At 41.5% G+C, this 27,508-nt stretch overlaps 1 protein-coding gene across 2 annotated transcripts in view; it reads left to right on the forward strand.

The window, feature by feature from the left end:
- The window catches only part of SYT9 (synaptotagmin 9), an 893,131-nt gene extending 870,262 nt beyond the window's left edge, over window positions 1-22,869 (forward strand). The window contains exons 7-8 of one of the 2 annotated variants that reach the window (XM_069223540.1): window positions 2,637-2,749; window positions 22,157-22,864. In XM_069223540.1, coding sequence (XP_069079641.1) covers window positions 2,637-2,747 — 111 coding nt within the window. In that variant the 3' untranslated portion in view covers window positions 2,748-2,749; window positions 22,157-22,864. Of the gene's footprint in view, window positions 1-2,636; window positions 2,750-22,156 lie in introns of both variants that reach the window. The other variant, XM_069223541.1, reaches the window with a different exon arrangement.
- Window positions 22,870-27,508: the final 4,639 nt, after the last annotated feature.

Consider the following 27,508-nt stretch of genomic DNA (forward strand, 5'->3'; position numbering starts at 1 on the left):
AAAGAGAGTGCATAGGTGGTGGATTTACAGGCAAGATGGTTGAACAAACAGGTTAAAAACTGTGTTATTGCCGAAACGCGGTCTGTTGTTTCCATTGTATTGGAATAAACATTTGTTTCACATGCACACTGAGAGGGTCATGCATGCTAGTGCCATCAGGACACCTCCGGCCCTATTACGACTTCACCGCTGGGCCGGTAGGTGGAAACAGTTTTTCTGTCCGCCGGCCCTGCGGTGAAGAGGGCCTTAACATTGCCGCTGGCTTGAAATGCCAATGTGGCGGTGCAGCGGGTGCAGCATATATATATATACGTTAAGGGCCTAGGTTTATGAGTATAGGCTACTGTTAAAGCTAATGCAGCTATTTATGCAACTAAAAAGGCTAGTTAATATGCTTTATTGCATATTGGTGATCACCATTCAGTGGTGACCTTTGAGACTGGCAGCTAACTGCTCAACTGCTTAGGGTGCATTGTACAACACATTACATATAATTGTGCTGCTTATCTATCTATCTTTCTGTCTATCTTGATAGATAGATAGATAGATAGATAGATAGATAGATAGATAGATAGATAGATAGATAGATAGATAGATAGATAGATAGATAGATAGATAGATAGATAGATAGATAGATAGATAGATAGATAGATAGATAGATATGTTCATGTTTTACCTTTCTATAATTGTATGTTATATATGGCCCGAAAAATCATCTGCCCCTGCTTTCAACTGCTACACATGGGCAGAGGGGTAATGAAGGAGCTATTCATGACATGTCTCCCCTTCCAAAGACAAAAAAATAGTCTCTTGCCACCCACCCCAGCACCCTTTGAGCCTTCTATCCCCCTCACCTCCCGAACTTTGCTCTCTACTCTCCCTCGGTGCAGAGAACCAGCACCACACTTACAGGCTAAAAGGAAGCCCTAGCAGAGTAGTCAAGAGTTCCTTTATAACTCAGAAAGAATATGAAACAATATTTGTTTCCTCGGTTGCTACATCATAACAGTGAATTAGCAGATTTAGAATCTGGCATTTATGATAGGGCATACATGACAATGTTTTTCTTTTCACTGTGGAAGGCACATAATCAAATACTGTTCTGTGCTTTATACTACATACATTAAACAATATAGTCCAGTATTTCCCTTAATATTGCCTATAAACTTTGCCTTACAGCTATTTTTGATAAGCTAATCACCACAAAAAAACATATAGGGCCTGATTACAACTTTGGAGGAGGTGTTAATCCGTCCCAAAAGTTACGGTAAAGTGATGGATATACCACCAGCCGTATTACGAGTCCATTATATCCTATGGAACTCGTAATACGGCTGGTGGTATAGCCGTCACATTTGGGATGGATTAACACCTCCTCCAAAGTTGTAATCAGGCCCATAGTATAAAAATGCATAATGGATAAAAGTATAATATTATCCTGTACAGGTATATCTGAATTTTTTGGGTATTTGAAAATCTCTCTGCTTAGGTCTCATGATTTATAATGTCAGCAGAACCCCTCAGTGACACTACTGGACCATACTGCTTGGTTATCTTTTAGATAACTTCATTCTCTCTCTCTATCTCCCTCTCTGTCCACCCCCACCTTTCCTATTTTTTCAGGACACTGTTGAAAATTCATGAAATTCTGGATTTTTTATTATAAATTGTCTGTACGGTGTTCTAATCAGTTGTTAGTTATGTTTTGATTCTACGTTAGTAATAGGTTTAAGTGTACACAAACAGGCTTAATATGTAGGTTTGGTAAGAAGTTCCACAAACGTGAAAGGAGGAAGGAGCACATTGTCTGGCATACCAACTCATAATTAGTCTAGCTACATTGTGGTAAATGTGGTGCATGATAACACCTACAATGAGTGGAAAGTCTTTAGTATTCACCAATGTTGGTACAGCCAATGCTGTGTATCTAGAGACATGTTTCAGCATATTTGTTCTGCTTTAGCCTTCTTCACTAGAGAGTACAATTTAGCTTTGCTGGCAATGCTGCTCACAGTCTTCTCAGGTTTCTGTACTACTTCTAGAGTGCAAGTGCATCCAGAGCTCGTCATCCCAACAACTCAAAAAGGATTCAATCACAAAAGGGGGGAGGAAGGAAGAGAGAGAGAGAGAGAGAGAGAGAGAGAGAGAGAGAGGGGGATCCCTCTTGCTGACAGCTAAGAAACAATCCAGCACTCCAAGGTTGAATTTAAAGATGTTCTTTAATAAATATATAATGGCTCACTTAGCATAAATATTTGCTTTGCAGACGTTTTGCTTTTTAGGTTTTATGATCTTCTGTATGCTTAATTTTCTAGTTAGATTTAATTGTTTTAATTGCAATATTAGATAATATGTTATCTTAATATTAAAATGAAATTTAAACTCCAATATACAATGCTAGGGTATGGGCCCATGGCGATGCGTAACAAATATGGACCTTGCAAAGGAGAGGGTGAAATATGAGTAGTGATGCTATATTACATAATTAGTGACTATTTTTCCATTACAGAATGATTGTTTCACTACTTGTGTGAAATCCCATTATTAGTCAATGTTATTTTTCACACACAATGAAACAAAAAGTTTAATATGCACTTAACTTTCTTTTTCCTGCTTTGAAAAAAATACTGCTTCAGAAAACTTCAAAGAACTATGTAATCTTCTTCTATACCGCTTTGCAATTTGGGATGAATACATTCAAAAGCAGGAAAAAAACAGAAACAAACTCTGAAAACATGTGCTTCTGAAGGTAGGGATACAAACCACAAACCTGTGTGCATCTATGGTCTTGTGGATAAGCATCTGCTTTGGAATCAGGAGATATGATTTCAAATACTTCCATTGCCAAATTTAACACAGCTCATTTCTCTATGAAGAAAATGGCAAATTCTACAAAACCATAATTATTATTAGATATTGTTTGTGTGACATTTATCTATACTATTTGTCTTTTGGAAAAGGAAAACCTTTTTGGAGAGGGGAGAGGTCACCCATTTTCTCTTACTCTCTCCTCCATATAATTTCAAACATATGGAATAATGTTGAAGTAAATAGGGGATCTACAACCATTGCATACATAGTTGTATAGTAAAGAAATGCTATTCATACAAATAAAGTCTCTACAAGGAAATGGTTCTCAAAGCAGGATGCCAACCCGCAATCTGGAAAGTCAATATTGCCTATTGGTCAAACAATGGCCTTAAAATACAGATCTTTGCTTGGAATTCCTATTTTTACTTTTTCAAAAATTGTGCTTGTTTTTGCTTTTCAGGATATTGCAGTCGCCATTAAAACATGTTTGTATTGATAATGTCTGGTATACTGTTTTACGGATACAAAGGTTACTATTACTATTATTATTGCCAACACCATGGTATTATTGTTATCCGAAGTAATCGCACTAGTAATGGTAGTGGTGGTGTCATTATTAGTTGTAGGGGCAGTATTTTATTGTTGTTAGTATTATTAATATTGTTGTTTTTCGTATTCAGATTATCATTATTATCATTATGTTTTTATATATCAGAGAGGAGCGTGAAACAGTCTCTTCACACACCAATCTTGTTTTATTGGTAATAGATAATCCCTCGTAAATAACACCAAATAATTTTCTTTGCGAATCTATAGTGCTATTAATGTAATGGTTTAAATCTATCTGATGAATGTATAATTTTAAAGAAATTCTGTTAACATAGGATGATAATGTTAGTGGTATTTTAGTCACATTAATCTGACAATTATTAAATTGCTTATTAAAAAAATAAAACACATACAGAATTCTCTAACATTCATCTCTACTAAATAAACAATTAAATTCACAAGGTTTTTTAGCCTCCTGTCTAAAGTATATTTTAGAGCGTTACAAAATAATTAGAAACAAAGTGGGCTCATTTCTTAGTGAAAGTAACTAGATGCCAGGAGCTGGGAAACAAATAGTCATTTAAACTAGCTTGTAAAGCCTGATAATGAAGTTTACTTAATAAAGTGTATCATCTCTGAAATGTTTTGCACTATCATGAAAAACAGAGCAGTTTTTTTGCACTATCGCTACAGTGATTACAACTTAGGAAGTGGAAAACATATGTTTCTCTCCACTTTTGTCACAAATTGGGACAACAAAAGTTAAAAATAAGTTTTTATCAGGTTCTTCATAAACCATTGTCAGAAACTGGATTATTATTAAGGTCAGGGTCAATCTTCAAAGTCGGTAAATTAACCTGAGCGTAAGTCCCTGGTACCAATGGCACAGGGCAGACTGGCTTACCTTAGGGCAATGCGTAAAGTGTTTATGCAGTACTAAAACAGTAATAAAATTGAAATGCAACACATAAAAATCTGACCTGAATTCGAAAAATAGAGTTAAATGTAATAAACAAAATATCACTAAAATGACATAAAATCTGATAAGGGAAATATGAGATATGATTTTTTTAAGTTTTAAATAGGAATAGTGCCAGGAAGCATAAGCTTCCACCTGTATTCAATGGTTGCCGGAGATCAGAACCTAGGTGCAATTGGATGCTGATCACAATGGATACAGAAATCAGGTTTTACCTGGTCAGAAGTTTTACCATAGGACTTAGGGGGTCATTCTGAGTTTGGCGGGCAGTGGCGGCTGCCCGCCAAACTCAACCCGCCACCTGATCGGTGGTGCTGTCAGGACACCACCGGCCCTATCACGACTTCACCGCAGGGCCAACCGGTGGAAAAAGTATTTCCGCTACCGGCCCTGCGGTAAAGAGGTCCTTAACATTGACACGGGCTCGGATTCGAACCGGCTCCAATGTGGCGGTGCAGCACCCGTCGCGCATTTCACTGCCCATAGTTCGGACAGTGAAATGCGTGATGGGGCTGTGCATGGAGGCCCCTGCACTTCCCATGCCAAATGCATGGGCAGTGCATGGGTCCCTAGGGGGCCCCCGAAACCCCCATTTTGCCAGCTTTTCCACATCGGTGTTAACCGCCATGGAAAGGCTGGCGGAATGGGACACGTAATCCGGGTGCTGCCCTGGCAGATTACAACCACCGTGACCGCCAGGCTGGAGGCTGACTGCAGCCTGGCATGTAGGCAGTTTGACCTCAGCAGTTCAGCAGAGGTCGAAATGTGGCAGATCAGACTGCCACTAACGCAGCAGTCCGATGGACACACCGAGTCTGTCAGTCTCAAGACCGCCAGACTCTAAATGACCCCCTTAGTTTCTGGAATGGAAGTAGAAAATCATCAGCAGGGCAAGGCCGCAGGCTGTGGCCAAAGAGAGTTCCACAACACCAGATAGCTGCTGGGCAAGGTCCTGGTGAAGCCATTGGCATTTGTCAGAAAAGATCCTCGCAGGAGAAATTTACATTTTGTTCTCAAGGAAGGTCCCTCACCAATCAAATACTTTTGGTACTTTTGCCTGGTAAAGCTTTCTACTTTCAGACTTATGACCTGATTTAGAGTTTAGCAAACGGGGTTACTCTGTAACAAAGATGACAGCTCTCACGTCCGTCATATTACGATTACATTAACACAGGGGATGGATCATCCGTCATGTTTGTGACGGGGTAACCCCATCCACCAAACTCTAAATCAAGCCCTTAGTCACGTTCTTTGGAGCTTAGATTCTTCCAGTAGGTCAAGGCTGCAGGTAAGAGGGCTCCACAAGGATGGATGCCTTCTCCTTGAAGTCTTGCTGAATTGGAAGACCTCAGAGAGGACACAACCTAAATCCTTAGTCCAGCAGCAGAGCACTTTCGTCGGATCAGCTTGGCAGGTTGTTCCCAGGTCTTTGGATCCAAAATATTTCTGAATCCCAGGTTTCAGGATTTGTTAGGAGTAGTAAACTTTGACACCAGGCAAGGGGTCCAGGACCTTAGGGGCAGCACATGGGGGTCAGAATGCACTTCAACAGAGGGCAGCAGCACGGTCCAGGGCAGGTCCAATTTGGAACGCCAGCTTGGCTGTTACAGGAAAAGGCCTCTTTTAGCTTGTTGTATCCCTGTAGATTGAACACAAGGGCAGTCTTATGACCGTCAGAGTCTACTTTTTTGTCCTGTGTACAAAAGGAAGAACAGGTTCAGTTTCCTAGGTTCTTCCCAGGTCACTGACAGCAGGCGCTGTCCTCTTTTGTTTCCCACAGGTCCAGAATGTTTTCTGAGGAGGGTAATGTGAGTGCCATATTCATGCCCAGTACCATGCTGAGGGTGGGGGTGCCACCTCACTCCTCCCTATTCAATGGGGTGAAAGTTCCAAGAAGCAACCCTACCCATTTTGCAGCATTTCATTTGTGTCCTGGTGCTAACAACCCCACAGTACCTCTCTCTACCTAAACCCAACATGGGAAAACCCTTCTTTCCCTGTGCAGTGTGTGGGTGCCCACCCCAGAGTTGCAGCCAGGGTAAAAAGAAATCACTCCTTGGTGGTCAATCTAAACCAGTTCTGGGGGCAGTGCCTCCCCGCTGGGATTGGTCTCTTCCTGACTAGGGAATAAAGGAGTGTCTTGCCCAAATGTCAGCTAAAATGTGTCTGTGACAGGGTAGACTTCTTTACAATTGTTCAAGATCCTGGTTGTAGCTCACATGGCCATCCTTCTAGAGCAACAGATACACATTCCCCCACCCAAGACCTCTGTCCTGCTCTGGGAACAGTTTTCACACCCAATTGTGGGGGCTATTCTGCTGTCTGTTCATAGTTTATGCAAAGTGTCCTCCAGAGGCTTTAGGTAGGGAAAGGTTACTTTCTAAAAGTACTCTTTTCCAATTATTTTTAAATCTGACTTCAATAGTGAATTTGACTGTTGAAAAATTATTCAAAAAGCCCAGTAATTAATTTTATAGGTGTTTCCTAGCTGAAGATAGCATCAAATTTAATATTGTATCCCAGTGCCTTTCAATGGAACAGACAACCTTGCGACACCAGAAATAGCATTTGGGACCCGTGTACCGTAAGGACATGATAAACATTAAACCTTTACATGTCCTACTTTAAAATAACAAAGATGACAGCTCTCACGTCCGTCATATTACGATTACATTAACACAGGGGATGGATCATCCGTCATGTTTGTGACGTGTAACCCCATCCACCAAACTCTAAATCAGGCCCTTAGTCACGTTCTTTGGAGCTTAGGTTCTTCCAGTAGGTCAAGGCTGCAGGTAAGAGGGCTCCACAAGGATGGATGCCTTCTCCTTGAATTCTTGATGAATTAGAAGAACTCAGAGAGGACACAACCTAAATCCTTAGTCCAGCAGCAGAGCACTTTTGTCGGATCAGCTTGGCAGGTTGTTCCCAGGTCTTTGGATCCAAAATATTTCTGAATCCCAGGTTTCAGGATTTGTTAGGAGGAGTAAACTTTCACACTAGGCAAGGGGTCCAGGACCTTAGGGACAGCACGTGGGGGTCAGAATGCACTTCAACAGAGGGCAGCAGCACGGGTCAGGGCAGATCCAATTTGGACTGGCCAGCTTGGCAGTTACAGGAAAAGGCCTCTTGTAGCTTGTTGTATCCCTGTAGATTGAACACGAGGGCAGTCTTATGAGCCTCAGAGTCTACTTTTTTGTCCTGTGTACAAAAGGGAGGACAGGTCCAGTTTCCTAGGTTCTTCCCAGGTCACAGACAGCAAGCCCTGTCCTCTTTTGTTTCTCACAGGTCCAGAAAGTTTTCTGAGGAGGGTAATGTGAGTGCCATATTTAAGCCCAGTGCCATCCTGAGGGTGGGGGTGACACCTCACTCCTTCCTATTCAATGGGGTGAAAGTTCCAAGAAGCAACCCTACCCATTTTGCAGCATTTCATTTTGTGTCCTGGTGCTAACAACCCCACAGTACCTCTCCCTACCTAAACCCAACATGGGAAAACCCTTCTTTCTCTGTGCAGTGTGTGGGTGCCCACCCCAGAGTTGCAGCCAGGGAAAAAATAAATCACTCCTTTGGTGGTCAATCTAAACCAGTTCTGGGGGCAGTGCCTCCCCCGCTGGGATTGGTCTCTTCCTGACTAGGGAATAAAGGAGTGTCTTCCCCAAATGTCAGCTAAAATGTGTCTGTGACAGGTTAGACTTCTTTAAAATTGTTCAAGATCCTGGTTGTAGCTCACATGGCCATCCTTCTAGAGCAACAGATACACATTCCCCCACCCAAGGCCTCTGTCCTGCTCTGGGAACAGTTTTCACACCCAATTGTGGGGGCTATTCTGCTGTCTGTTCATAGTTTATGCAAAGTGTTCTCCAGAGGCTTTAGGTAGGGAAAGGTTACTTTCTAAAAGTACTCTTTTCCAATTATTTTTAAATCTGACTTCAATAGTGAATTTGACTGTTGAAAAAGTATTCAAAAAAGCCCAGTAATTCATTTTATAGGTGTTTCCTAGCTGAAGATAGGATCAAATTTAATATTGTATCCCAGTGCCTTTCAATGGAACAGACAACCTTGCTACACCAGAAATAGCATTTGGGACGCGTGTACCGTAAGGACATGATAAACATTAAACCTTTACATGTCCTACTTTAAAATAACAAAGATGACAGCTCTCACGTCCGTCATATTACGATTACATTAACACAGGGGATGGATCATCCGTCATGTTTGTGACGGGTAACCCCATCCACCAAACTCTAAATCAGGCCCTTAGTCACGTTCTTTGGAGCTTAGGTTCTTCCAGTAGGTCAAGGCTGCAGGTAAGAGGGCTCCACAAGGATGGATGCCTTTTCCTTGAATTCTTGATGAATTGGAAGAACTCAGAGAGGACACAACCTAAATCCTTAGTCCAGCAGCAGAGCACTTTCGTCGGATCAGCCTGGCAGGTTGTTCCCAGGTCTTTGGATCCAAAATATTTCTGAATCCCAGGTTTCAGGATTTGTTAGGAGGAGTAAACTTGGACACTAGGCAAGGGGTCCAGGACCTTAGGGACAGCACGTGGGGGTCAGAATGCACTTCAACAGAGGGCAGCAGCACGGTCCAGGGCAGGTCCAATTTGGACTGGCCAGCTTGGCAGTTACAGGAAAAGGCCTCTTGTAGCTTGCTGTATCCCTGTAGATTGAACACGAGGGCAGTCTTATGACCCTCAGAGTCTACTTTTTTGTCCTGTGTACAAAAGGGAGGACAGGTCCAGTTTCCTAGGTTCTTCCCAGGTCACAGACAGCAAGCCCTGTCCTCTTTTGTTTCTCACAGGTCCAGAATGTTTTCTGAGGAGGGTAATGTGAGTGCCATATTTACGCCCAGTGCCATCCTGAGGGTGGGGGTGACACCTCACTCCTTCCTATTCAATGGGGTGAAAGTTCCAAGAAGCAACCCTACCCATTTTGCAGCATTTCATTTTGTGTCCTGGTGCTAACAACCCCACAGTACCTCTCTCTACCTAAACCCAACATGGGAAAACCCTTCTTTCTCTGTGCAGTGTGTGGGTGCCCACCCCAGAGTTGCAGCCAGGGAAAAAAGAAATCACTCCTTGGTGGTCAATCTAAACCAGTTCTGGGGGCAGTGGCTCCCCCGCTGGGATTGGTCTCTTCCTGACTAGGGATTAAAGGAGTGTCTTCCCCAAATGTCAGCTAAAATGTGTCTGTGACAGGGTAGACTTCTTTAAAATTGTTCAAGATCCTGGTTGTAGCTCAAATGGCCATCCTTCTAGAGCAACAGATACACATTCCCCCACCCAAGGCCTCTGTCCTGCTCTTGGAACAGTTTTCACACCCTATTGTGGGGGCTATTCTGCTGTCTGTTCATAGTTTATGTAAAGTGTCCTCCAGAGGCTTTAGGCAGGGAAAGGTTACTTTCTAAAAGTACTCTTTTCCACTTATTGTTAAATCTGACTTCAATATTGAATTTGACTGTTGAAAAATTATTCAAAAAGCCCAGTAATTAATTGTATAGGTCTTTCCTGGCTGAAGATAGCATCAAATTTAATATTGTATCCCAGTGCCTTTCAATGGAACAGACAACCTTGCTACACCAGAAATAGCATTTGGGACCCGTGTACTGTAAGGACATGATAAACATTAAACCTTTCCATGTCCTACTTTAAAATAACATGCATCCTGCCTCAAGGGCAGCATGGCCTTCTTAGGAGTGACATAATTATTTAGAAGGAATGTTTAGGCCTGTCAAAAGGAGTTATTTTGACAGGTCAAATTTACAGTTTAAAACTGGAGCCAGGCTACAAATGGTAGGCCTACAATCATGTTTGCACTGGCTCTATGGTGGATGGCATAGTGGCTCCTGCAGCCCACTTGTGACATTTATCTTACAGGCCATGGTTTCACTTTTGTGCCATATACTTGGGGCTTATAGGTAAATTAAATATGCCAATTAAGAGTATCTACAATGTATCCTGTTTAAAGGGAAGCGCAGGCAAGTTATCACTGGTTAGCAGGGGTAAAGTACACAGAGTTCTACAGCCATTACACAGTAAATGTATCATATATTTTGTAATGATTTCAAAATTTCCTCCTGGATTGCGCTTGGCCATTGTGAACAGTTTTCTCAGCAAAACTGTAATCCTAGCATCCTTGGCGTGGTTCCCCTGTTTCTTTTGCCTCTGCTTCCTTTACTTTGACTGTGTGCTTGACTGTGTGCTTGACTTTGTTTTTGCTGGTTTTTGGCACTCTGAGCACTTTACAACTGCTGACCAGTGCTAAAGTTCTAGTGCTCCTTGTATAAATTGTGGCATATTTGATTTACTAGTAAGTCCCTAGTAAACTGCACTAGATGTGCCCAGGGCCTGTAAACCAAATGCTACTAATCAGTCTGCAGCCCTGATTGTGCCACCCACACGAGTACCCCTTCAAAAATGTTTCAGACCTGCAACTGCAGGGTCTGTGAGTGCATCTCTGCACTGCCAATTTGACCTTGCAAGTGTACCCACCTGCCAGGCCAAAATCTTCCCTTTTACTACATGTAAGGTACCCATAAGGTAGGCCCTAAGTAGCACCATGGGCAGGGTGCAGTGTATTTAACAGGTAGGACATGTACTGGTGTGTTGTCCGTGTCCTGATAGTCAAATACTGCCAAATTCGGCTTTCACTATAGCAAGGCCTATGCCTCCAATAGGTTTAAATGTCTATTAAGTGCAGTTTCCTATTGGGAGCAGATAGAGATTTGGAGTTTGGGGTCTCTGAACTCACAATTTAAAAATACATATTTTGGTAGAATTGGTTTTTAGATTGTGTGTTTGAAAATGCCACTTTTAGAAAGTGGGCATTTTCTTGCTTAACCATTCTGTGCCTCTGTCTGCCTGTGGAATCCATGTCTGGGTCAGACTGACAGTTTGTGAATTCTCTCTAGACAGTGACACAAAGGGAGCTGAGGTGTGTCCTGTGTACCTGATAAGTCCACCTGGGCTAGAGTGGGGAGGTGAAACTGACACCTGCACCTGACGGCTGTGTCTGTCCTCACAAAATGCAGTTTCCAATCCCCTAAAGTGTGTCTGGAGCCAGGCCTGGGTAAGGCAGGATCTTCTGAACAACAGAGACTTTCGTTTGAAGTTTGCCAACTTCAAAGGCAGAAATGAGTATAAGTAGTGGACCCAAAACCTCAGACTTTTAGAACACTTCTGGATCAAGAGGAGCCTCTGCCAAGGAGAAGAGCTAAAGAGCTTGAGGAGGAGTACTGCCCTTTTGCTGTGTGTGTTTTGCTGGATTGGCCTGCAGTTGCTGCTTCCGCCTTAAAAAGGACAAAGACTGGACTTTGCTGTATATCCTGCTTTAAAAGATTATCCAAGGTGTTGGACTGAGCTTGCCTCCTTTCAAGAAGTCTCAAGGACATTGAAAACTCCATCTGCTAGCACCTGGGCTCTTTTGCCAAGAGCCCCTGATTTGCCAGTGATGCCACATCCAGTCCTTGGGCCACGGGAAGGAGAAGCTGGCAGAACCAGAGTGAAAATCCACGCACCGGAGCTGAGCGGCAGAAAATTGATGCAGTGCTGGTGAAATCACGCATCGTCGCTGGATGTCAAATTCTTCAACATCACAGCACAGACCAGGGGTTGCTTGTCCGGAAATCGATGCATTCCTTCCCGACGTGGAAAGAATCAGAGCATTGCTTACTTGGCAAAGAAAGAATCAACGCACAGCCTCACTTATGAGTAAGGAATCAATGCATCGCTTTCTCTTCCGACGCACTCTTGACTTGCAACTTTATTTTTGACACATACCAGGTACTTTGTGCTAAAACAACAACACATCCATTGATTTATATGGATTAAGACTCTATTTACTTTAAAAACTTCATATCTCTGCTTCTGTATGTTGGATTTTTGTCATTTTGTTCTTGTTTGATTTAGGTAAATATCAGCTATTTTTTTAAACTGGTGTGGAGTACTTTTGTGCTGTTTACAATGTGTTACTGTGTGTGTTGGTACAATTACTTTACACATTGCCTCTGAGATGAGCCTGACTGCTTGTGCCAAGCTACAAAAGGGGTGAGCAGGAGTTATCTGAGCCGTTTATCTCCCTTAACCTGACTAGAGTGAGGGTCCCTACTTGGACAGGGTGTAGATATCTCATTTCTAACACCTGCCCTTTCCTTATCCCCTCCATTCAACTTTCAAACAGCATCGATGGTCATCCCCACTCCTTCAACATAATTCCAGCTAGCATACTACTCCATTGTCAATAATGCCATGAGTCAACTTAACTATTTCATACATAAGGGTTACATTTTTCGCTAACTGTCAACAGTTTTACATTTGTGATTGATTTGAAGACTAAAGGTGTGATTAAGAGTTAAGAAGGGAGGATTTACATCATAAACCAGAAGGCCCCAGTCCCTACATGCCCCTGATTACTCTGCTGTTTAAACGTAAATGAACAACAAGGTTAATAGTGGCAGAGCTTCAGCTAGATCCATTGTCTGAAGCCTACAGCGCAGTAGCTCATCCATTAAGGGGCATCTCGGTCAATGTGTTAGAAGGCCTGCACTCTTCATATCAGGTTTTTAGATGCATATATTACTTGCCAAGGACAACCATGCAAGGCATGGTATACCAGAGCAGAAATACTTAACAGTAGACTCACATGCAGTAATAAAATACTCCAAATGTGTCAGGATTATTGATGTTTTTAATTTCAGAAACAAACCCCTGGTATGAACTGGTGGCCAGCTCTCATTTCAGTTTTACAAAAGTCTAGATTCAATGTGTGGTTCCTTGATTGGTGGGTGGTGGTGATTGTAGGCCTCCACTGCACTGGTGGGCCACCTAATCAGGTCTTTATAACCAAGTATGTCCTCTAGCCATTCCATTCCATCTATTTAACCAAATAGTCCTAATCCGATAATCTGATCTGGATTTTGGGATTTCAAACAGGAAGAGAGGAAGAGAGAAACTGAAAGACTTTCAGGCTAGGGTTAGGGCAAGAAAATCTTGCTTCAAATATTGTGGCTTAATCAACATCTGTTCCAATGCAAACATTGTTAAAGTTATTAAGTCTAGAATAGATTAGACCACCAGCAACAATGATTTATCTGGATTTTACTGATCAATCAGAATAGAAAAGGAGTGGCCAACCATTATATCCAGGGTCTGAAATTTTATCTTTGAAATCCATACACTTTTGAACCATCATGAAAGTTAAAAATAATCTGTAAATTGTTATGATATTCACAATGCTGGTTTTATTAAAATAACTGAATATGGAGGAGTCATCTCTAACTATAAACAGCCTCTCTTTTTCAGAAAATAGCCCAGCTCCTAATTATTCTTATAAAATTATTGTGCTAGAATAATACATTCTTCTGACAAATCTAATAAAGATGTCAACTTTATTTACTGAATATTGTATCCCACCCCCAGTGGGGGGGACTTTTTTTTTCCAAACATTGCATAAGAAATCCAATACAAGCAAGCAGTTATCACGTAGTTTCATGTGATCATTCATTATTGTTATGCTTTTTGTCAAATACTTGTCATTATTATGCCAACAAAGGGCTGCATATATAGCAACGATTGTGAGAGAAAAGCAACATCCTTGCATAATTTTCCAATGTATTGATAGGGAGATTTACTGATTAGACTGAAAACTGATTTGTGCAAATGTAAGTTGAAACATAGTTTAATCTGTTTGATAAAGCTTTTCTCAGTGCAGTTCCTTTATTTAAGATCACACAAGAACTGTGAGTCATTCTATGGAATTCCTTGTTATTTTGAAGTATTTATAGAACTATGGCACTCGCTGCTATTTGGGGTATGTATTTCACCTGGAACAATAACCCTGACTGAAATACCCCAAGTCGTACTTTCAACTGCGCCCGAGCCCTGAAATTATACACCCTAAACCTGTAGCCCTGATCATTCTGGTCCTGTGGTCAAATGCTTTGCCTGGTGTCTGGTTTCCACCCATCTCTGCTGCAGCTTGAGGGGAGCAGACACAAGAATTCCCTGCACCTCTACCCCATCCACCTCATTCTGCAAGCCCCCATCAGCACTACTGCTGACACGTTCTGCCTGACTAAAGCAGGTGGGAAAGGTCATTGTTCTTTGTGTCAAGATTGAAAAAAATGCCTTGTAAAGCACCAGGAAACTATTGGTCTGAGCAGTTCTTTCATAATGACCAGCAATTGTCGGAGAGATACCAGCTGATAACATTGTACCAAGGTATGACTGCACAAATTCCAGCTAACACATAATGGCGGCATATGTGTTCAGATTTTACCTGAAGTCTAATAATGAAACGTATTGTTGTATTAACATGCATGTTCCACAATGGTGGGAGGGTGAGGAAAAATACCCAAAACGTTACCAAGTTCAAGGAAACTATAAAGCTAGAATGTTCTAAAATAAATAAGGAGAAACAGAAAGTAAAACATTAAATAGTGGAGCACAAGGTTTAGCCCATTAATTATTAAATGTGAACCACTTCATTGTCTTCCCTGGAGCTCTGAACATTTCAGTTTTATCATATTCATTATTCCTTCACTCCCCACCACAAAGAAGGACTCCTGAGCATACTTCAAGGTGTTGCTCGTGACTGCCATCTTCAGCCTCATAAATAGTTTCTTCCTTATTTTTCATATTTATATAGAAGACTACTAAGTTATGTTCAGGTAACAATTTGTGTGTAATATCTATGCTCAATACCTTTAGCCTTAAAAGCTTGTACGGCAAGGTACATGCTATCTAAAAATAAGATATGTGTACTTATGTTTTTAAAAAGTTGTTTTTCACTTTGAGACAGTGAGAACTTTAGTTTGGGAGCAAATAGAGAAATACTTCTTCCACCTATTTGAAATGTAATTTAAAATGTCTTTAATAGTAAAGTTGGATTTAAAGTTAGTGTTCTGAAAATGCCACTTTTAACAAGTTGCCATTTTTCTGTTGAAACCAAAATTGCTTTTCTGCCAGTGTTCAGGGTCACATGACGGTTAATGGCTTTCCTGTGTTGTGATGTGTATTCCTTCCAGACAGGGTACAAAGGTTCCCTGGTGTGGGGAAGCGGGTTCCTATCCTGAGCAGGATGGCCTCAGGGTTGTATTCAGTCCTTACTTAGCTTCAACGGGTCACCTGAGGGCTGTGTCCACCACCTTTCTAATGTCTGTAGCTATCTGCCTTGTCATTGGGAAATGCAGCACACACCTGGACCCATGTGCCTCTATTACCCTAGACAGATTGGGGCCAGTCCCAGGGGCAGGGGAAGAACATAACAGACCCAGTTAGAGATAGACAAAGGGAGTGTGTCTCACATGCAGGCTGGCATGGGTATAAAAGGCCCACCCTTTGAACATCTCATCAAAACACTTCTGGATCTGAGAAGATTCAGTAGAAGGACTGCCTTCTGTCTCAAGGAGGATACTGGACCTGCTTGACTTGAACACAGGATTCCAGAATTGATTCTAACGTTCAGTTGGCTAACCTCCTGTTTGAGCAATAGGGACACAACAAGCTTCCGGAGGCCTTCCCTGCTACTGCCCACCAACTGGACCTGCCTATGCCTTGGCTGGTGTAAGAGTGTGCTCCTCCAACCTGCAAACTGCAAGAACTTGGCTCCAGGTGAAACAAATAAGAGGTGGTCCCATCTTCTTGGGCACACAAGTGGATTTCATCGAGACCAACAGGAGACCCGCATCCAACTGCTGGTGCACTGACAACAACTTTCTAGCGGTTTTCACTGTGAACACAGATGCCAGCTCGTTTTACTGACAATGACTGCACTGCTAGTGCAACTCTCCGACCGAGGCTCCTCTCATGCAACTGTCAGAAGGTAAACTTCCACTGGGACGAAACTGGTCCATGTATCTGACCAGTGCTCCATCACTGTCAGTCAGAAATTTTGGCTTTACCCCAGTTCAGCACCACCAGATGACCCCAATTGGTGCTTTGTGCTTCTGGATGCTGTTTTCAGTTACATAGTTTTATAAATTGGTTTGGGATTTTTCTTGTGCTGTGTTTTCACTTTATTACTGTTTAAGTGCTGCATAAATACTTCACACATTGCCTCTAAGCCTGGCCACTTTTTTGCCAAGCCACCAAAGTGTCAGGCATAGTTTTATTTTGTGAGTTTTGTCTTTATTCCTAACAAAGGTTGTGTTTATTACTACCCAGTTGCTAGTGTGTTGTCATATCTTTTCCATTTTCATGCAAGGAGTGGATGCATTGTAGCTGCCCAAAGAATGACCCATTATGACTGATATCTAAAAACTGAGGAGGCAAGAGGACAATAGGTAACAAATGTAATTCCATATGTTTACAAATGAATTCTTCCCATAATTTAATATTGTTTTCCAATTCAGAGTTTTGGTAAAGTTAGCAATTATAAGGGGGTGTTCGGACCACGTAATCATTCCCATTGGAATTTGATGACATTTTTTGTGCAAGTTTGGTCAAAGGATGCAAAGTTTTCTTCGTACCAATGGGAGACATACTACTGGTCAACTCACTTGACAACTAATAACTTAAATTGAAGGTTTATGTTGTTAAGGAAGCTGCTTTTACAGCAGGGGTACTTGAAGTTGGAAGGGAAGTATTTTAGAGAAAGTTTGTGCCTACGATTATCTGGGATAGCCCTCTACTTTTAAACATAAATGGAAGAACTGGGGTGTGAAAAGTAGGACTGTATTGGTGGAAGTAGCCAGCATCAACATTAACCTTAAATGAAAGGATAAATGGATAATTGTGAGGGAAGTCTTCCAAGTCTACAATGTCAAAGCACTGAGGCTCAGATTTAAGAGGGCCTAATGCCACTTTAGCGCTGCCTTAGCATCATTTTTTTAATGCTTAGGTGGTGCTAAAATGGCCTTTTTCCCACGCCATATTTACAAAGTGGCACAATGCATGCCTTGCGCCACCTTGCAAACCTTTGAGCTACATTATGCCTGCACTAGGCATAATGTATGCAAAGGGGGCATTCTCCCATTATAGGGGCTGATGCATCATTTTTTTCTGCACTTTTTATGCCTGCTCAGAGCAGGTGTTAAAAGGGGGCACCCCATTGTTTACAATGGGCCCCTATGTCCTGCTCAGATTTAGAGCCAAAGTGTTGGCGCTAACCCTGAACTCTACATCAATAGTGCCAATAATTTGGATGCTATTGCCCCCTATACTGCGCCATGGTACACATGGTGGATGTAGGAGGGTGCTAAGGGGTGCAAGGAAAGTGGCACTGCACTGGGTGTTGCACCACTTTCCCTAAATCTGCCCCTCAGTGTCGTGTTCAGCTATGAGTCTTTAAGGGAAAGGCTAACAAAAGTTGTTTTTTTCAGGAGTTACATGGCTCGCCTCACAGCTTTGACATTTTGGGCAAGGCTGTTGATTAATGAATGACCCTCACTATGTAGGTAATGTATTATTTACTTCAAAAGGATGTGGCTATGTAATGTCTGCTTTAAAATCTTATGCAACTTACTAAAAAAGATATAAAGCATAAAGGAGTATGCCAGTATCTGCACTTTCAATCCTTTGTCAGATGACTTGGCTGAACCATTGCATGGCCTTTGCTTGCAGAGTAGAAAACCTATTGGTGATTTGAAAAATATATTGATAATATCATCTTTGATGATGTGATCTGATAACATTAAAATCATACAAGGCCAGAATGGTCCATCTATCAACATAGGGACTCAATTGTTGAGTTAGAGTCACTTTATTTCTCTTCGGCCCGTCAATCGGTAGGTCGGAATTCAATAAAGCCCACCTTTATTAGAAATGGGATCAGAACGACAAGTGAAAACCATGGCGCTAGTGGCCGATAGTGATGACAAACTAGTGCAGGTGTCCTCACTGGAGCAACTAAAGAGGTTAAAGAATTATTGACGATAGAGGGTTCCACTGTTTAGATGGGGTTGATATATTGGTCTTTGTATAGCAAAAACCTGTCTACTCAGTAATAACGCACTTGTACATAAATTCGATTACATAATTATATTACATTTTAAACCTATTGAATGTTTCAGGCACCGGGTGCTGAAGTAGGTTGCCGAGAACCCACACTTTTCAGTCAGTAGCTCAAACCAGGATTAGTACCCAGGCCCCTAGTTTCCAGCGTCTGCAGTTCATTTTTAAAGGATATGTTTAAAAGGGATTCATTTTATAAACTTTGAAAGAAATGTTGTCTTTCGTTAGTTATATATTTGTTTTGCTATTGATGCAATTAGTTTTTATCTATGGTTGTAGAATTTTACTCCCCAATAAATATGGTAACGTAATTGTTTGGATAAATGGAAGATTTATACACACAGATTGAAATAGGAAGATATGTAACTAACACTGCAGCTCTCTTAAATTAAGGGAGATTAGGCTCTCTAGGAAACCTTGGTATTGGACCTATTCTGGGGGAAAATACAGGGGGGGTCATTCTGACCCTGACGGGCGGCGGAGGCCGCCCACCAGAGTTCCCCCCTCCAGAACACTGCTCCGCGGTCATAAGACCGCTGCGGTGATTCTGGCTTTTGCACTGGGCTGGCGGGCGGCCGCCAAAAGGCCGCCCGCCAGCCCAGTGCAAAAGAGCCTTCCCACGAGGACGCCGGCTCAGAATTGAGCCGGCGGAGTGGGAAGGTGCGACGGGTGCAGTGGCACCCGTCGCGTATTTCAGTGTCTGCAATGTCATACAATGTGGGGCCCTCTTACGGGGGCCCCTGCAGTGCCCATGCCATTGGCATGGGCACTGCAGGGGCCCCCAGGGGCCCCACGATAACCCATACCGCCATCCTGTTCCTGGCGGGAGAACCGCCAGGAACAGGATGGCGGTATGGGCTGTCAGAATCCCCCATGGTGGCGCAGCAAGCTGCGCCGCCATGGGGGATTCCCAGGGCAGCGGAAAACCGGCGGGAGACCGCCGGTTTTCCCATTCTGACCGCGGCCAAACCGCCGCGGTCAGAATGCCCTGCGGGGCACCGCCAGCCTGTTGGCGGTGCTCTCGCCGACCCTGGCCCCGGCGGTAGTGAACCGCTGGGGTCAGAATCATCCCCAGGGTCTCTACTTTTAGGGTGCAGGGTTTCTGTTGCTGAAGAGAAGGAGAGCTTGTATGGCAGGATCTGGTAAGTTGTGTACATGGCCAGCGGTCAACGATAATTTGTGAGGATGTGGAAGAAGCAATAGGAGTAAGGATTGAAAGTAGGGGAAACGCACAGGGAACAAAGCACAAAGTAAAAAATGAGGTCACAGAGCTCATCTAAAAAATATTTGTAAATATAGCCAAAGAATTTCAAGACACTAAGGCCCAGGTCTCAGAGAAAATGATAGAGCGGGACGCTGCGCCAAGTTTGGCAGCATTGCACGCTGTCAATTTTCAAACTGCATGGATGCGCTGTATTTAATAGAATATGGTGCACCCCTGTGTTGCCTCCTGCGTCGGCGATAAATTTGCTGCCGAGCACCAACGCAGCCACTCTTGCACCATGGTGCAAGGATGGCTGCACTGTGGGGCAGATTGTTTTTGTGCAGGAAGGGACACCTTCCTGCACAAAAACAATCTTCAGTGGCGATTTCTTTCTATGTGTGCTGCAAAATGCAGCACACATTGAAAGAGCAAAAAACGAGGAGAAATGCTTTCATTTCTCCTCGTTGTGCCATGCTAATGACCCCCCGGTGTTAGATTTTGGCGCTGCATCAGGTTTAGAAAGCTCGTAAATCTGGGGCAGTGTCAAAATACAATGGGTGTTGCTGTGGCACGCCCAGATCAACAGCCATTGCATGCCCCTTCCAAGCAAAGGGCCGTATTTACAAGATGGCGTTAAGCCACAAAAAGTGGCTTAATGACACCTTGTAAATACAGTGCAGTGCATAGCACCACCAGAGCATCACAAACAGTGCTGCTCCAGTGTCAAAAGGGCCTTGTAAATCTGGCCCTGATAGGTTTAAAACTTTAATGCACCATTTCGTTTTGACTTTGGCGCCAAAATGACATCAAACGTTGGTGGATTTAATAAGTACTGTTTTTCTTTTGTACTATTTACGACCTGCGTGGAGGAGAGGTAGTTTTTATAACCTGAACAGCATACGATGAAAATGTTACTGTCAGAGTTGATGGTGGCTAGTGGGATATATTAGCTGAGGGAGAAAGATACTGGAATCCAAGGGATGAGGGCAGTTGTAGAGGCAGTACTGTGGTAAGGACAAATGGAGTTGATGAATACATAAGGCAGGATGATGGAGTGTTATGCACTTTTAAGTTGTCATCCACTCTAGCTTTCTCTTTTTTACTCTCTGTTTATTGCTCTATTTATTTTCTCTCATTTGATCCATGCACATAATAATACTAATCTGCAGTTTTAAAACGTGGGACAAACCCCAAAAAGGCAGTACTACTGGATGGCTGAATAATAAGAGAGCTCTGTATTAGATCCCTATCAAAGCTCTGTTGCAGATTGCACCCCGAATTGCTGATGTAGCAGATGGCGGTAATTAATGGATGTGCAATTTGCACCAGTTATGAGTTGAAGAACTCAGGATGGGGAAATGGGTTCAAAAGCAGCAACGGCTACTTCGCTATGGAAGAGGAGCACTGCCCCCCCCCCCAGCAGCAGCAGCAGCTGCAGCTGCAAACCCTTTACAATAAAACGATAATAAACTATGTTTATTATCGTTTTATTGTAAAATGGATGAGGCCATGGGGCGTGACAGGGAAAGAGGTGTGCATGTTTGTTTGGCTGGCTGTCTCGGGCCGGCCAAAAGCCCATGCACATTGGGCTCTCTCCAGCCCGGCACTGTGTTGCAGCATGAAAGCAGCATTAGGATTGGCAGCAGCGCCGAGCAGAGGTGGTAAGGAAGGTACTGTTTAAATTATTATATTTTTTTTGTTGTTTCCTCCTTTCCCCATCGCCACGCCACCCCACCCCTTCCCCCCACGAGCCACAACTGTTCAAAGGTACGTTTATCTCCATAACAAAGTGCCCAAAATAGCATTTTGTGTAACTTGTCCATCTAGTGCTTCTTGATTTTACTGAGAGCTCTAATTGGGTTTCAGGCTGAAGTTTGTGCCAGAAACAGCATTACCTCCCTAGATGAAATCAGGGCTTCAGTATACTCAGATATCGGCAGGTGGGTATACCGACTAGATGGTCAGTCAATCAATCAAATCAATCAGAGATTTGTAAAGCACAGCTAATCATCCATAGGGTCTCAAGGCACTGTTTGTGGGTGTGCTGCTGACTCGAAGAGCCAGGTCTTGAGGTACTTCCTGAACTGCTTCAGTGATGCGATCTGCCTGAGCTTGAGAGGTAGTGTGTTCCATGGTCCATTCTTACTATTTCTAGCCAGAGAAATAGCTGATTGAGATGACGATTCAGCATCACAAGAAAGTGGGGACTGAAGGGTCACAGGTTTAAATGCTGTCAGCTTTCTAAAGGTCAGTTGAGTTGAATGTAATAAGTTGAGTTATAGTAACATCTGTTATTTAAAGTGCTTAAAATTGTTGAAGTGTGGTATGAAATGCTATATAAAAAAATATTTGTATGACGCCTAAAGAGGGTTTGGAAATCCCAAATATATATTCTCACCACATGAAAATACTTGTAAGGAGCAGCAGCATAATGTCAACTGGAGCCGAGCTATAAAATGGGGAATTTTGCATAAAGCTGGTCCATGACTTAATTAGGCCTATTTCATTAAAAGATGGGGCACCTTTTTTATGTGTGCATTGCTTCTTGTTACAGAAACACCTTGATTATTTTTTAATGACTCAGTCTAATGTAAATGTGATGTCTTATTTTGCATTGTGTTTGAAATGTGTCTTTGAAAGTATTAAACTATTATTTCTCATGCAGTGGGCTGGACAAACAGCTACGGTTGGAAGCCAAGGCTCATGCAATTCCCTGAAAGGACCTCCTTCCCCATGAGGAAAAAGCTCAGCTTGGAATTTCTACAGTTTGGAGTGGACAGAGATAAAGCCTATCAGGGAGGGAAACACTAAAGACATCCTACTTTAAGGAGTGGCCCATCATCCTGCACGAGGAAAAGAACTTGAATCAAGTGTCTTTAGTTTCCAGTGTCATTTTGTTTAATGATACTTATTTTTCGGCCTATTCAAACACACCACTGAAACTGGAATAATGTGTTCAGTTGCATGCTTGTTTTATTCTTGTTATTTTTTTATGCCCATGTCAAGTATTTGTAAAAAAAAAACTGTGTTTCTTTGTTATAACATTGGTTTATCTGCTCATAACCTGGCGTTGTTATACTTTATATTTCTTGTTCTGGTCGTAGTATCAAGTCCCCGTTTCAGGTCTAATTTATGGAAAGCAAAGGACCATCACATTCAGAAATAAGTGCTTTAGACCAAACCTATTTTGGTATAAGATAGTGCATGATTTATTTGGCAACATGATTTTAAGAGACACAGTGTACTTTGCATTTCTTAATTTTATAAAAATATACAATTCTTATCATAAACACAAGTAATATGTACTGTGACTTATTTCGATAGCTCTAGCAAGTAAAAATTGAAAATTGTTCCTAATAAAATTATGTAAGGTATGTTGCAAAGTGTCTTTCCTTTGGGTGCATATGCATTGAAATATACACTTCTGTTGCTCCATCATTCCAGATACACAGGGCCTGATTCACAAAGGTAAATTCACACTTTTGTTTACAATTGTTTGCTATTCTCAAAGGCATTTACTAGTAGAATCTTTACGAATGTGGAGTCTCCACACATAAAAAGATAGGACTGCCCTATATTTTTATGTGTGGAGATTCTGCACTCATAAAGATGCTACTCATAAATCCCATTTGTGAATAACAATCATAAACGTACACAAAAGTATAAGTTCACCATGGTGAATCAGGCCCCTCGTTACCAATCCATGCATCACCCACCCAATTACATATCCAAAGGGACTCTTTACACCAAACCATCCATCTTGCCCCGACAAAACCAATCTATCCAACTACTACAATAAATCAAGGTATTTAGCTGAGTTCTGCTAGAACACACTAGCTACTTTATTTTAAATCAATATTAGTTACTCTCTTCATGGCCCCGATAAAAGCAAAAAATTATCACTGTAGTGCCAACATACATTCCTGTTGACTTTTTCTTCAGTAGATCTATATAATGCTTTCGCCTAGTGAATGACTTTAGAGACTTAAGGGAAATACAAAGTGAGAGTGAAAACAGTTGCAGAGGACATGACGTGCATAAACAATATTGGAAAAGTCTGTAATAGAAGGTAGCCTTTACAAAACGGTGTAGGAGAAGATGTAGAACACTTCATTTTTAATTGATGCTCTGTAAGCATCATTAATCATATCAGTATAATGATTGACGACATAACATTATGTAGCATGAACTAAACCATGGCTTCTAACTCAAAATACATGATATAAACTAGAAAATCACAGCAGGAGATGCAATAATATTTTGCTAGAAGATGGAAACTTGATCAACGTATACGTTTTTTTTTACATTACTATTTCCCTTAAACATATCCACCTTTTCATACATGACAGAAGGCCAATGGGTACACAGCACATCACATACAAATTCAGAGAACACGGTGAAATCGTTGTAATTGATTGCCAAAAAAAGTTAGATCAAGTGAACGAAAATATTAGGCAGATGCCAGTGTGAAAACCAATATTATGAGAATCTGTAAAAAATTACTTTTTTTTATCTATGTTTTCTGTGAAATTTGTGGCTAAAGAAAGATTAAAGAGGTTTTTTTCGGGAATGAAGAAACATTCTAGAGAAATACATCTTGTACAGAATTAATTTCCAGACATCTAAGCGGAAAACGAAGTGATACAATGCAAAGGTTGTATCCTTGTCATACTGTATGAGATTTAAACAACATAGTAGCAAGTTAACGTGTAATATGTATTCCACAATTTGTAAATGTTTTTTTCAAATATGAAAAGGAACATCCACTAAAACATCCTTTGAATTAAACTAGAGACCAAAATCAGTGAACCAGTACAGTAGAGAATACCAGCTTATTATCAGAAATGAGAAAATGTCTCCTTTGTCAGCAATATCTTTAATGCACCTAATCACCTAAAATGTTCTGGATAAGCGCGCCTGCGGATGAAAGTAGAGCGTGTTCTGCGACTTTGTGCACTTGCCTGCTGGAGTGTTGGAGTCTAGGGTGAATATGGGGAAATCAAGGATAACTGTGCAACTTTTATGAATCTGTATGAACTGCTGCCTGCCACTAACACAACCAGTGTGTGATGTGCTGTGGTAGTGGTGCCACCACTCTGGATGCAAATAATTATCACAGGTATATAATTGTTGGGAAGAGGTCATTGGCCAAGTAGAAGAGAACAAAAGGGTAAGAGATTCTTAGTCTTTTTAGGTTATTTGCTGACCTGCGACCTAGTCCTGCAAGACGGGTCTGAGTTTTGAAAACGAATATAGGATTAAAAAACTAAAAATGACAAATAAAAGTTACAGATAAAGGTAGCACCAAAATAACAAAGTTAATTTTCGCTAGAAAATAAAACTTGTAAGAAGTGCAATCTGGAGGCAACTCCAATTATAGCCTTCCAATATGAATTAAACAGTAGTAGATAAGTAAGCTAATGAGAGAACGAAAATATTTAGAACAATGTTTCATTTTTTGATAAGGAACATAGCAAATGTTGTCCTGGTGTGCATGCATTAGAGGCCTGTCCTTCTAAATAGATGTTACCTGCCACCTTTTAGGCTATTCTGGAGCACAAACCACTCAAGCGATAGTGGGTTGCCTGAAAATTCAGCCTGACAGGGAGTGAAATTGGGCTCCAAAAGAAGCCAAAGAAGGATTGGAAGTCCTCAGAGTCACCCTCACACAACAGTTTATTTACTTTGGAAGCCGTCGATATTCTTTTAGAGCAAATATCTCGTATGGACGCAAGTCACTGATGGAGACTGATAAAATCTGAAGGTCTGTGGGTCAACAGAGTTGAAGCTTTAGGTTGATTTCTGGGAGCACGCAAAGCACTAGATTTCGAAAATCTCCACAACTCTTGGGGCACTCAATTATTGTACCTATGAAATGAGTGAGGCAATAAAAAACTGCGGGCCAGCTACATAGCATGTAGCGCCTCTTTTCTTGTGGCCCCTTGTGCTCCCCTACCGCCACCATGTGTGCGCTGTATGTAAAATACAGTGCACCATGGCGCAGGGTAGGGGGCAATAGCATCAGAATTTCTGACGCTTTTGATGTACTATTCAGACTTAGCTTCAAAATGTTGGAGCTAACCCTGAACAGTACATAGGGGCCCATTGAAAACAATGACATGCCCCCTTATTAAAGACTGCTCAGAGCAGGCGTTAAAAATGGCAGACAAAATGACACAAAGAACTCTCCTAGATTACTTTGGGCCATTTTTGTAGCCCCTCTAACGGGGGAAAGCACTCCCTGTGTATACATTATGCGTGGCGCAGGGGGTGCATGCATTGCACCACTTTGTAAATATGGTGCAGCAATTTTTAGCCATCTAACGCAGAAAAAATGATGTTAATGTGTCGTTAGATGGTGCTAGACCCTCTTAAATCTGGACCGGCATTTTTATAGAACTCAATTTTTACCTTCAGTCGAATTTCATATCTAAGAGTCAATAATGAGACTGGTAATTTGATTTCAAAGTTTTATTAATCATTACCTTTTAAATCCTTTTCTTTATTAAATCAAGTACAAATTAAAGAACATAGCATAGGGTGTGTCTCTAATTTATTTCTCTTAGTTAAGAGAGTATATTGAAGTTGAGAGATAAAATAAAATTAGCAAAAACAAACAAGCGTCTTAGTCTGTCTAGCCCCTAAAGCTGTCAGAACTCATAAAGAGAAAGTGTCAGCCCCTGCAGCGAGCGAGAGAGAAAGAGAGAGGGATCGTCAGTCTATCCATCCATTCTCCAAGATTATCCTCCTCTCTTAATTCTAACCTATTTTTTCCCTGGGACATTTTTATACAGCGTACAATGAAACAAAAGTTTAAGCAAATTCACAGATAAAATGTTAATTTGACCAATGGGAAGACGATGATTCCTTGAAATAGGAACAGATTTGGTCAATGCAGTAAGCTCTAATAAAGAGTGTTCTTTCCCTGGAACATTTTTATGCAGGGTACAATGATACAAAAGTTTAAACAAATTCACAGATAAAATGTTCATTCAACCAATAGGAAGATAAGGATTCCATGAGACAGGAACAGTTTCTGTTGAGGCTGTAAACTCTAACAAAGAGTGTTCTAAATCTGTGATACATTTAACATACATTTTTAACTACACTGCAACACTCAAAATACTTCCCATTCGTCTGAATCTCTCAAAGAGAGAACAGCCATGTGAGTTTTAGGTATGATCACATTATGTCATCTTCACTTCTCATACATCCTCACACTCGAAGTTTCCAATACAGGTCAAGCGGTTAAATAGAATAGAAAATGTAACTTTATTTGTTAGCATAGGAAGTTTGCATCATGTAGAATCATGCGAAAAGTCACAAGAGAAAGATTTCAGCTGAGCTAATGGCAGTTTGGAATTTGTCAGCATTAGCAAGTCAAGCAAGTGCAGGTCATACAGAGTTGAGAATCAACATTTACATTTTAAATGCAGCTTTTACTTAGGCCTATAATCCACTCATATTGGCTATTGTTTTAATACATTTATTTGATTAAATCTCTAGCATTTCCTTGGTGTCGTTGAAGAATACCAGAGATATTCACATTGCAGTAACAGAAGAACGAGACACTATCCTATCATCAAATGACAGTGTCCGAACCTCTGCTTACCCTAGCCCCAACAATGTCTAGTTGCAGGCTGGAACACCTCTGGGTCGGATTTAGAGTTTGGCAGATGGGCGAACAGGATATCGGTCATGTTTCTGAGGGGGTAACCCCATCCGCCAAACCCTAAATGAAGCCCTCTGCCATTCTATAGCTTACTGGTATACTGGAATTAATTTTTACAATAGTCAGGATTTGATTTGAGTTTCTTGTCACAGAGAGATAATTATCAGATTTTTTTACATGTTCTACTGCAGAAGTACTCATCTTTTTCTTGGTAAATGACTAAGGAAATATACATAAAAGCGTTTGTTCCAACGGTACAACAGCACTTACATGTGTAATTAGCCTGGCAACATCCCTAAGAATGCTTGGAGTATGTTTCTAGTTTTAAGTCGTAGTTAGGACCAA

This window comes from Pleurodeles waltl, chromosome 3_1, assembly GCF_031143425.1.
Source record: "Pleurodeles waltl isolate 20211129_DDA chromosome 3_1, aPleWal1.hap1.20221129, whole genome shotgun sequence".
Lineage (NCBI taxonomy): Eukaryota > Metazoa > Chordata > Amphibia > Caudata > Salamandridae > Pleurodeles > Pleurodeles waltl.